Here is an 11853-nt window from a genome sequence, read left to right on the forward strand (position 1 = left end):
AATCCTCAGTCGGGTGGCACTCGGATACAAATTACATTTTGCTGAAAACATACAGGTGGATACATAAAGGAGAGCTCTAAGGAATCAGAAGCCAAATTTAACAAATGAGGTAGTTCATCTCGTCCTGCAGAAAGGCAGCTTTGTGTTTCCTTGCACAAAACACCCAGTCCCTGTGTGTGTGTGTGTGTGTGTGCAGCTCGAGGGGCAGCACAGCCTGCCTGGGCACCTTTGCCCTTCCACAGCAGGGAGAGGTCCAGAATCACTTTTAATGTGCTCAGCCAGGGATCTCAGCACTGAGACTGCTCCTGCTGCAGCTCTGGGGCATCCCTGCCCTGGGCATCCCTGCCTGGAGCATCCCTGCCCAGGGCATCCCTGCCCGGGGCATCCCTCCCTGGAGCATCCCTGCCTGGAGCATCCCTGCCCGGGGCATCCCTGCCTAGAGCATCCCTGCCCGGAGCATCCCTGCCCAGGGCATCCCTCTCCAAATCCCACATCGTCTGTTTTGGGTTCAGAGCAGCTTAAGGCACATTTTGGTAAGGTCTGAGGCAGCCAGACTGCACCAGTCTGACTTTGACTGACGGCTGTGTTGAGATCCTGAGGATTTTTAACTACCTGAATAGACAGTGTGGTTTTTTTTTAATATATTTTCTGTGCCTGTACTGTAGTGCATGAAAAATTCCCTTCATATATATATATATATATATATATATATATATCCCTCACCCTCTATTCTCCTGAGGCCCCACCTGGAATACTGCATCCAGCTCTGGGATCCCCAGCATGGAGCTGCTGGAGCGAGTCCAGAGGAGGCTCTCTGAGGAGGAGGAACAAAGGTGTTCCAGGGGCTGGAGCACCTCTGCTGTGGAGACAGGCTGAGAGAGCTGGGGCTGTTCAGCCTCTAGAAGGCTCTGGGGGGACCTCACCACCTTTTCCAGACCCTAATGAGCCTACAAGAGAGCTGGAGAGGGACTTTGGACAAAGACATGGAGCGAGAACACAAGGGCTAATGACATCAGACTGAAAGAGGGCACACTTACATTAGATTTTAGGAATAAATTCTTCCCTGTGAGGGTGGTGAGGCACTGGAACAGGTTGCCTGGGGAAGCTGAGGATGGTCCAGCCCTGGAAGTGTTTAATGCCAGTTTGGAGGGGGCTCTGAGCAACCTGGGATAGTGGAAGGTGTCCCTGCCCTTGGCTCAGGGTTGGAAGTGCTCGATCCTTAAGGTCCCTTCCAACCCAAACCATTTTGTAATTCTATACTAAAAAAAAAAAACCAAAAATTTTTAATTTTTGGGGGATTTATTTGTAATAGAGAAATAGAAATATAGAAAGAAAGAAAGAAAGAAAGAAAAAAAACCTACTAGCACAGCCACAAAAATAATGAGATAATTTCATCTTTTATACAATTATTAGCTATTAATGAGGAATAATTACCTGACAGGAATCAATTCCCCCTGCTAGGTCTCCAGCACAGATCATTGTAGGCAGAATCATGCCATTGTAGATATAAACAGCATTACACCTCGAACGTTCTATTAGGGGCACCGCAACGTAATTCAAGTTATTTGATGTTTTACCTAGAATTGGGACGTGCACAAACATGCCAGGACAAAACCAGAATCAGCATCACATTACTTTGCTGTTACAAAAAAATCCCAACAGCTAAGATGAAATAAACTTCCTAGAAGCAGCAGGATGGAAATTTAAGATGTAAGAAGTCTACAAGAGGTCCTCCCCCAGCACCTTGCTTATACCAAAAAAACTCCTTCCCTTCCTTTCCTCTTTCCAGTCTTGCAAATTTACTTGGATCATTCTCTTTCAGCCTGAGGTGGTGGAAAGGATCAGCTCCTGCCCTTTCCCACATCCACAGGACACGCTTGGCACACAGCAACCCTTGCTGCAGGAGAGGTGGCCCTGCCAGCAGGGACACAGAATTGTCTCCTGGGTGGGCATTTCTGGCCCCCAGAACTGATTTGAGGGTCCCTTTGCAATGTGCTGAATGCCAAACCTCACACCTTGCTTTGAGACAGAATGCCCTGGGTAAATATTGGGGTAAAATGGGTGAAAAAATAGTGTATGAACAGATCTAATTCAAACTGCCTCATCAGCCCATGCAACAATATTCTTAGGATGAAGAAGACTAGTTTATGTGAAAAGTCCAAAATATTCCAGGAGCACTTTTTACCTCCTTGGTGCTCTGCTCCCCACCCTGATATCCAGCACTGCTGGTTAGGCTGGAACATCATTCCTGGATTGGGCAGACAAACCGGCCTCACAGATTCTGTAAAACACACAGAAAATAGATTTTCAGACAGAACTCAAAATAAATTTAAATGGCCACCACTTACACACCATGCATTCCCTCTGTACTTTACATTCCTTGCAGGCAGACAATGCAGGAAGCAGCAGAAAGTTTACCAGCTGCCCTTTCCCTGAGGGGTACCTGATCTTCACCTCAAATCTCCCTCATCTTCCCCTCAAAGTGAGGGACAAGCAGTTAATGGTTCTACCTTGATTCATCAGGTTAAATAGAACAATTAACACCAGCTCTTCTGAGCAGTAGAAGATAAAGAAAAAATCCTGAAAGCTACAGCTCTGCATTTTCTTTGCAAAAATCTGCTGAAAATAATCACAAGACAAGCAGGATTCAGTACTGATAGACACAAGAAGTGTGCAACACAAAAACCTGGAAAACAGACAATTTCCCTGCTCTCAGCAGCAGAAAATCCCTTTCAGATTATTCCTGGTAGCTTCAAAGTGATGCACTGAAACACAAAGGGCCTGTACACAAAAAGCACTCCAAGTTTAAATAATGGCTTGTCCTCTATTTTGTACTGGTTGTTTACAAACAACCTACATCTGCTTTTATGAAAGGAACTTCTTGTAATCTTGAGTTCTGAGGGGATTTTTGACCATCATTTGACCTGACTTGAGTTGGGATTTAATCAGCTGCTCCAGCACTGCACTTGTAGCTGTCTGCACATACAGCAGTGGTGTAATAATATATTTTTACCTCAGAATGCTCTGTGATGCTAAACTGAAGCATATCTATTACATATCCATGTAATAGATTTAAATAAATCCTGCTTAGGAAATCAGAGGCTGTGCCTTCTGCCTCTAGGGTCAGTTTGTGCTCTTCCAATAAGTGTCTACAAGGATTGCTTGATGAAATTCAGAAGTTTTAAAAGGTGTGCTCACTGCCACTGGATTTTTCCCTTAGGAGGAGCAGAACACCTACCAGTAAAACTCAGTGGTGTCTCCAGCTTCATAAGGGCAACATCATTGTCTTTAGAGTCCGTGTCATAATCTGGGTGGGAAATTATCAGCTGCACTTTGTGTCCACTCCTGAAGAGCATCTCATCCTGATTCAGAATCCCAGCATAAACCCTCCAGCTGTGTGGGTCAGACAGTCGCCTGCAGAACAAAGAAAAGGTCTGAAGGTTTTCTTCTGTGGTGACAAGACAGGGATTAGGACCTTCAAAAAACCGTCTTCAGGAGCTGTAGTCAAATGTTTGTGTGACCAAAAATGCACTCACATTTAACTACCACTTCTGAAGAATAAGACAAACAAATTGCCAGACATGCAACTTGAGAAAAGCTTGGCTCTAGTTTCAAAAATATATTAAAAGAAAATCTTTGCAGTAGGTTAAGTATCACTGTCCTTCCCCTTAATCACTCAGCACAAGAAATTAAGTCTGGGACTGCAACACTGAAGCCTTTTGATTTCCATGACTGAGGGATCAGGCAGGTATTTCTGAAGTCTCACATGTCAGTAGTATCAGCAGAAGCCAGAATTAGTAAAAACATGATCTAGTGAAAGAATTTCACTATCTTGAAAACACCAGGGTTTTTTTTTTAGGCTGGTTTTGGGTTTTGGTGGGGCTTTTTTAATGTTAAGCATGCTTACTAGATGTTATTTGAGCAGCCTCTTGTGCTCCAGCACAGTTTACAAAAGCTTAACAGAAAACTTGCCACAAGTGTTAAAACTCCCTCCATGAGAAGTGCCAAGGCAGTTGTGCCTGCAGGTCACCCCAGCTCCAAAAAAACCCAGATCAGGCAGAAAACCAGGTTTGTGCCAGCTGCAGCTTGGTCGCCATTCCCAAAGCTTTTTGCACACTACAGAGCTCAAATCCAGACAACAAAGGAGGGATAAGATCTGCAGGTAGAAATCAACACTTGCATTCTTTTCTCAAGGTTAAGGACAAATATTCTTCCTTGCCTCAGCCTCAAACTGTGATCCAGCCAACCAACCATTAAAAGTGTTTTTGCTCTGTGGGTTTTCCCTCCTACAGAAGCCTTTTAAACAAATTCTTGCCCCTTCTGAGGGTAACAGAACCCTCAACTCTCTTTTATAGGTTAAAAATGTACAAGCACCAGCTATTTTTCTTCTTGATGGCTACATAAAGTGCTCCTTGGATAGATATAAATCTGTATTTAATACTGACTTGGACTTTACTACCCTGTGGCAAAAAGATATGAAGAAATAAATGGCACAGGCATCTTTAAATTAATCATATCTACAGCAGTGTGATATTTGAGAATTTGGAGGGGGGGAGTTTCCTTTGGGTTTTCTCACAGTGTAATTCAACAGGTTCATGGAAACATTGTGCTGGCTGGCTTTAAATTTGGTGCCTTGAGTTTACATCTTAAATTGGTTGGGTATCTGTGCTCAACATCATCCATGTCATTTTGTAAATAAGACAAAATATAAAATAAGGCTTCCTGTAGAAAGCAGAGAGATGAACTGCAGCCAGCCTCCTCCAGAACCAATCTTCCCTTAATACTTCAAATTTACAATACAGACAAAACACTGCACCGAGCACCTGCATGCCAGGTGGGGAAGAAATTCAGTTTTAAGGGAGAAAGTGGGGAGAATTGAATAAATTCTTGCATTCCAGCTTGAAGGCAAACAGGATGAGGTTTAATAAATCCAAGTGCCGAGTCCTGCATTTTGGCCACAACAACCCCCTGCCGTGCTCTGGGCTGGGGACGCTGTGGCTGGAGAGAGCCCAGCAGAAAGGGACCTGGGGGTGCTGGACAGCTGAATGACCATGAGACAGCAGAGTGTCCTGGTGGCCAAGGAGGTCAATGGCTCCTGGCCTGGCTCAGGAATGGAGTGGCAGCAGGAGCAGGGAAGTCACTCTGCCCCTGCCCTGGCACTGCTGGGGTCACAGCTGGAGTGCTGTGCCCAGCGCTGTCCCCTCAGTCTGGGAAGGACCTTGGGACACTGAGCACATCCAGAGGGGACAGCCAGGCTGGAGAGGGGCTGGAACACAAACCCTGAGAGGAAGCCCTGAGGGAGCTGGGGGTGCTCCCCTGGAGCAGCCACGGAGAGAGGGACTCACCCTTCCACACAGTGTGCTGCTGTCACCAGCCAGTGCGGGGTGATGATGGAGCCCCCGCAGACGTGGGTGCCCTGCACGTGCAGGCTGACCTGCCACGGCCACTGCCCCAGCACGGCCCCGCTGCCCCCCACGATCCTGTTCATGATGCTCGCGCTCTTGCTGGACAGGCCACACGCTGAAAGGTCAGTCACACACAGAGGGTCATCAAAGAGTGAGCTGGGAGGTGGATTGATCCCCTGGCATGGGGTGCACACACCGTGTTGGGCACAGCTCACACCCCTGCCCTGACACCAAACCCCAAGTCTGCCATTGCCCAGACCCCATTAAATGGCAAACCCCACCTGGCAGCTGCTGCCCTTGGTTCACCATAAACTCTTGCTCTGTGCTGTGCAACAAAGCAGCCAACAGCCAGGAGACTCCCCGGGACAGGAATCACCACCAAGAAGGCACTGCCCACCCAATTGCTGAATCTTGGAGAGTAAATGTGCCAGAAACATCCCAACATAGCTGCTGGGGGACAGATATGGAGCTTCACCACAAGTCATTTAAAGGAACCAGTGGCAGCAAAGACAAAAGCAACTGGGAATCCACTGTGTACTTTATCTCCTCTCCCACCCTGCTCCTAAAACTGCATTATTTGGGAACCAGAGTTAAATCATTTGCCCACAAAAACAGCAATTAATGCATCAGGCAGTCAGAGCATTTCAAAGCATGAAGAAGCAGAAGTTTGCAAAAGCCAGTGAGTTACCTATGCAGCGCAGAGAAACCACATTTCCTGAGGCACAGGAACCACTGCAGGAGAAATAAAAACACCAAACAGGATCTTAGGCACTCAGTGAAGGAAATGGTGAGCAAAGTCCACCCTCCAGTTGCTTTCTACCCTTTCCCTGCATGCCCTGCCTCCAGCCTCATCTTCCTGCAGAGGGTTCCCTCCTTTCTTCACCATCTGCCTCCACCATGCCTTACATTCACCAAAACTGTCCTGTGGGAGACTGCAGGCATGAGCACAAAAGGTTTGAAAGCCTATTGAGAAGCAAGATGAAGAGAGAAAGCGGAGACGATTTAGGAAGTCATTGCAGAAGAACTGAACAAGGGAGCTGCAGGAAGTTTGCAGGCACAGCAGTCTACAGGTTTTGACACTGGACACTTTGGAGCTGTTTAATGATAATAAAAATGATGCATTCCACAGTGAAGACCCATTTTTTTGCATGCTGTGAGTTCATGTGACTGAAAAAAAGGCTGTGCCAGCTGCTGTGAATGTGTTGCAGCTTGTAGCTCTTGTGACCACACACAAACTCCTGCTGATGGTCAGAGAGCCTTAGGAAAACACCTTTGACAACCTTCTAGACAGCACAGAGGAGGGGATGTTTTTCCTTTTAGAAGAGGACAGGGAGGATGGAAAAATGACAGCTGTGCTTTTAAAAAGAGGGAAGAAGAGTTGCTGCAATCAGACTAAAAGCAAAGTCTCTTTCCCTCCAACAATCCCCACTGAAAGATGTGCTTGCACTGTGCTGCAGGCAGAAGCTGAACCTCTTCCAGCATCTGGAGAGAGCCTGGATGAAAGGAGAGAGGCTTTTATTAAACAAAGATACCTGCTGTACAGCTTTTTGTACAAGTCTATATTCCCAGCACTTGTGTTCAGCTTCATGTAGCTCTTAAAGCTGACTTCAGGTTCCACCCCACGACTGTAGAAATATGTATCCCTGCAAAACAGAAAGTCCACCATAAAACCATAAAACCCAACAGTGGTTTCAGTTTTCAAGCAAGTGATAACAATGTGCCAAGCCAGAGCTTCTGACATGACAGCACTAGAAGTCTTTATTTTTGTTTATTGTATTTATTTTTATTGTTGTGAACCTGGAACCCTGGTGGTGCAGCCCAGCCAGAGTCTGAGATTCTTCAAACATCTGTCAAGTTCCACTTCAGTCAGTGGGTCAAAATAATATTTTTATCTGATGTGCATGCCTCTCGTGTAACAGGGCAAAATGAAGAGATGCCTTTGCCAGTACATTTTCACAGCCAAGTCATTAAAAATGACACAATTAAATGACACATTAAAAACGGCAAGAGGGAAATTTCAACCTTTCTTTTTCTGAGCAGAGGCTGACAGAGGTTGCACTTACACACTGTAGCCCATGTCTTTGCATGCAATCTTCCCATAATCATCACTCCAGTCATCTTGGCAAACAGGATACCAGGATTTGCTGACAGGTGAGTAAACTTCCAGAATAAAATTTGGTCCAAAAAGTCTAACTGCCAGAAAAGGAAGAAAGGGAAAAAGGAAAAAAAAAGGAAACTAAGAACACCACATGCTATTATTACTGCTCTCTCTGCTTGGAAGTAGTTACAAATAATATCCATTTCATGTAGGAACTGATGTTAATTTAATGCTCCCTTCTCCAATTCTGAGTAAATAGCCAGTAGACAGAAATATGGCAATGACATAACTTCTTTACATGTAAGGCAATTTATAAGAACTACCAGTTTTAAAATGAAAATGCACAAGATAGGGTTCATCCTTTCATTTCAGCTTTTATGCTAAAATTTCTGTTATATTCTATCACTGAGAAAGATTGCAATAATGAAAATTTCCTGATCCTTTCTTTATGCAACCATATTTTTCTTAATATATTATATATTGTGTATAAATAAAATGATCTATTGAAAAAGAAATCATATTATCTTACTAATATCTCTTATTATTAAGAGATTATCTCTTAATATACCAAATTTCTTCAGAGAAGTGCTTTGCAAAGCAAGAATGTAACAAGGAGCAATTAGCTCTGAGATTCCACGTCCCATTATGTATTTGCTTGCACAAGAATTTAATAAAAAATAGTTCAAGCAAAAGAACAGATTGAAACAGGCTTCTCCAAGAAGCCATTATTCAACCAAATGGAGTGGAACAGCTGCCAGCAAATGCTAACCCTGCATGAGAATGTGCTGAATAAAAGTTTGTAGAGGGAATCTAAAGCACAGCTGGAGTTTCCAGTGTGGCCCTGGCACGACACAAGATGCCAAACCTCTGGAATGGACAAATCAGTGTTTTCACCTTCTACCTTCAGCTCTAAAGCTTCCCTTGGCATCTTTTCAGTTCAAAGCAATAATTAGGCCAGGCTTTCTTGCACAAATGAGTGATGGGGTAGTTGAAGAACTAAGGGGAGAACAAGGAATACAAAATACGTGGATAAACACAAGCCTGACTGAACGCCGCCAGGTTTGTTATCACCTGAAGCTTGCTGAGAAGTCACCACTGACTGTTCCATCCAGAGACAATTCTAGATCCAGTTCTGCACAAACACCACTCAAATTAAAAGGTGAGATTTAAAAAACCGACTCAAAGTCAAGGCAGCTCAACCCCCTGTGCATTTTATTTCAGCTTCTCAATCGGGCTGGAAACAAACCGAATATGTGTACATAACACACATCCTAAACCACTTTAAAGACAGACCACAGGCTAAAACAGCCTTGCTGCAGCTTAGGCAAGCTCTGTACAGGGCAGTCTGCTCCCAGGCTCCTGCAGTTGATGCAGTTTGCCCCCAGCCCTTGGCTGCTGTCACTCACCACAGCGGGTCTCGTCCTCCCCGTTGGGGCAGTCGCTCACTCCGTCACACCACTGCGAGGGGGACATGCACACCCCTGAGGATCCACACTCAATCAGGGAGCTGAGACAGTGATTCTCTACTGCAGGGAGACAGAAGCACAGCCACGAGGCTGCACATCAGCCCAGCTCTCAGAGAGTTTCCCACTTTGATGGAGCAAAACGCTGGAAGCGGCTCTTAATCCCGGAGGAGGGAGGGACCCAGCCTGCCACAGCAGAGATGGATTGCTCTGTCCTTTGCACAGATCAAGTCTCTGATGCTGCTGATTGGGTTTTGGCCACTGGCTTCCCCTGAATAATCAGGCACCATTAAGTTGCCAGAAAGGAGTCAGCTTTGCACTGGCAAAGCATTAGCACGTGGAAAAGGAGGAAAAGAGCGAGTGCCTCAGTTATGTACTTTTGCTCTCATTTAAATCAAGATTACACTCAACCTGCTGAAATCAAAATGAGTCAAAAAAAATGCCCCTAAGGACACAAAGTGCCATCCTAATAGTTCTAAATGAATGCCCTTAAAATGACAGAATAGTTTGGAAGGGGTCTTTCAACGTCATTTTAGTCCAACCCAATGCAATGAGCAGGGACACCTTCCACTAGCTCTCTCCTTGTCTTCTCCTGAGCAGAATGGAAAGGAGAGGCTCCTAAAACCACCAGATTTTTAGATTCCTGCTTTTTTAGCAAAGCAGCTTTCATTGAAAGGGAAAATAAGACTGCACAAGGCAAACTTCACTTGAGCTGAACAGAATTGGTCCAGCCCTGCTTCAGAGCTCAGTCACCCCAGCTGGGGATGATTTCTAAAGCAAACATCCATGGTACAACTTAGAGTGCTGAGACAGGCTGGGCTCAAGCAATGTTTATACAGAAGCCCCACAGAAACAAATAAATGGATGAAGATGACTTCTGCTCCAAGTGAGATCCCATTTTAGCAAAACAAAACACAACTTGACCATTTACACTCCTGCAGTTAAGGTTTGCACACTTAATGCAATCCCTTCCCTTCACCTGAAATTAAGTGAAGCTCAAATTTGGAAAGTAACAGCAGCATTAAAAAGAAAGAAGAAAAAAAAAAAGCTCAACCCACAAACAAAACTGAACCATTAAGAAGCAACATTAGTTCATCTCTTAGGAGAAAGGGAACAAAGACTTTTCTGTCCTTAATTCAGGATTATGTATAAATGAGAATGGATATATCTAACTTGAAAAGTTTAATACATCTTTTCTTAAAAAAAATAAAAAAGGAAAAGAAAAAAAAAAAACTTACCAAAATACCAGATGAAGAAAGCAGCAATTGCACAACAAATGACTATTAACATAGATAATATTATTATTATCGTTTTCCTTAGACCTGAAGTGAAAGCAAGGAGGAGAAGAGCAATTAGGTTCAGAAGTAAAGTTATTTCCACCCACCAGCACTATTTATTTGACACGAAAATCAGTCGTTTTTAGCCAGACTTTTCCCCATTCCACCACCCTTCCTCCCAAAGCCCCCATCTTCACCAGCACCCCAGCCAGCCGTCACTTCTTCATGACAGGAAGAAAGGCATGAAGGAAGTGGCTCCTTCAAGGCACAACTTGGAAGTGAAGGTCCCTTTCCTTCATCATCTCACTCTGACAGATCTCAGCTCCAAAACCAGGAGAAAACCCCCCCAAAACTTACTGGCTGCACAGGTTCTCCTGGGCGGGGGCGCTGCTGGCCTGGTGGACTGGTGGGTGGCAACCCTTGGGATGTAGCTTGGCACGGAGGGAGGGTTGGTGGAGAAGAGCTGGTGTGGGTAAGGGGGAGCACCTGCTGCCTGCCCGGCAGCGTAGGGGGGCTCCGGCTGGAAGCCCCGGTTCTCGTAGTACGGCGGCGGCGGACCCTGCGGCGCGGCGCGGCGAGGGAGGGGGACAGCAGAGAGTGAGAAACAAGGCTGGCAGCAGGACAAAATCTCACGGTCCTACTCCAAGATACGCCCCCCCCCGGCACGCAGAACACTTACTGGGGACTCCAGTGAACACAGAGAGAGAGGTTGACAGAACGTGCCCAAAACCTCACTGTTTTCATAATAGAAGTGACACAGAGTGAGGCTGGCAATCCTCTGACAAGATCAGCCTCCTGATCTTGCTTTCCATAGCAGCCCAGCCTAAGAGGATCCTTGAGCCCAGCCCTTCCAAGCTGTTTGCACAAATGCTTGCCCTGGGACGTCTGACAGGGTGGAAATAAACAGCAAGGACAGCACCAGTACAGAAAGAAATGCTGACAAGGAACAGCCTTTGTCCAGGCCCAGGATAAATGCTTACTGCCCCATTTCGTGCTGTGACAACACCAGGTACACCTAAGCTATTTCTGACACACACTGGCCTGCAACAGGAATATTTATCCTGGAAGAGCTTTAAGAACTAGTTAGAAGCCATCCTAACCTATCCCACCAAAACAAGCTTAAATAGATCAGAAGTATGTGCTCAAAAGCATAAATCTCCCCTAAAAGTATCTGAGCACTTGAAATGTTGGTTAATTCGAGGCTCTCACAGCTGCCTCACAGCACCTTTTCCCCTTTTTGCCAAAAAGGAAACACAACAAATAATCCATGTTTCAAAAGGCTTGTTAGTCAGGACATCACTCAATGGATTGTTACGTGTAAAGAAATAAAACCAAATTAAAAGAAAAAAATCAGAGAGGAATACTGTGAATATTTTGTTTACTTACTAGAGTAGAGGTCATTTTTCCTTTGTCAACAGTACAGAAACAATTCAAGTGTTGGGGAGTAAAGTGTGAACCTATACAAACAAACAAAAAAAGAAAACAATCACAAATGGAGGCTTTGTCCAGCTTTCTTGTCAGTTTTCCCTTTGGAAAAGGGCCAGATTTGCAGAGAGGGGGGAAATAAAACAAATTTAAAAAAAAAAAAAAAACACCAAAAAAAACAAAAA

The 11853-nt window shown here is 45.0% G+C and overlaps 1 protein-coding gene across 1 annotated transcript; it reads right to left on the minus strand.

The window, feature by feature from the left end:
• Positions 1 to 5: 5 nt before the first annotated feature.
• On the minus strand, positions 6 to 11644 carry TMPRSS2 (transmembrane serine protease 2). The gene is made up of 12 exons (XM_041487776.1): positions 11630 to 11644; positions 10601 to 10802; positions 10205 to 10288; positions 8910 to 9029; positions 7469 to 7598; positions 6938 to 7048; positions 6094 to 6137; positions 5346 to 5520; positions 3239 to 3414; positions 2186 to 2281; positions 1435 to 1577; positions 6 to 41 (listed from the first exon to the last, which is right to left on the minus strand). Exons 1-12 carry the CDS (start codon positions 11642 to 11644, stop codon positions 6 to 8), a joined length of 1332 nt encoding a protein of 443 aa, XP_041343710.1.
• Between the last annotated feature and the right edge of the window lie 209 nt (positions 11645 to 11853).

Source organism: Pyrgilauda ruficollis, unplaced genomic scaffold, assembly GCF_017590135.1.
Source record: "Pyrgilauda ruficollis isolate IOZ18807 unplaced genomic scaffold, ASM1759013v1 scaffold84, whole genome shotgun sequence".
Classification (NCBI taxonomy): Eukaryota; Metazoa; Chordata; class Aves; order Passeriformes; family Passeridae; genus Pyrgilauda; species Pyrgilauda ruficollis.

Bases quoted from the DNA above. Each gene is read 5' to 3' on its own strand.
- TMPRSS2 (XM_041487776.1), bottom strand. The intron at 10,289-10,600 runs GTAAGTTTTGGG...CTTTCACTTCAG, and splicing joins CAGGAGAACCTGTGCAGCCA to GTCTAAGGAAAACGATAATA. The intron at 5,521-6,093 runs GTAACTCACTGG...CTGACCTTTCAG, and splicing joins GGTTTCTCTGCGCTGCATAG to CGTGTGGCCTGTCCAGCAAG.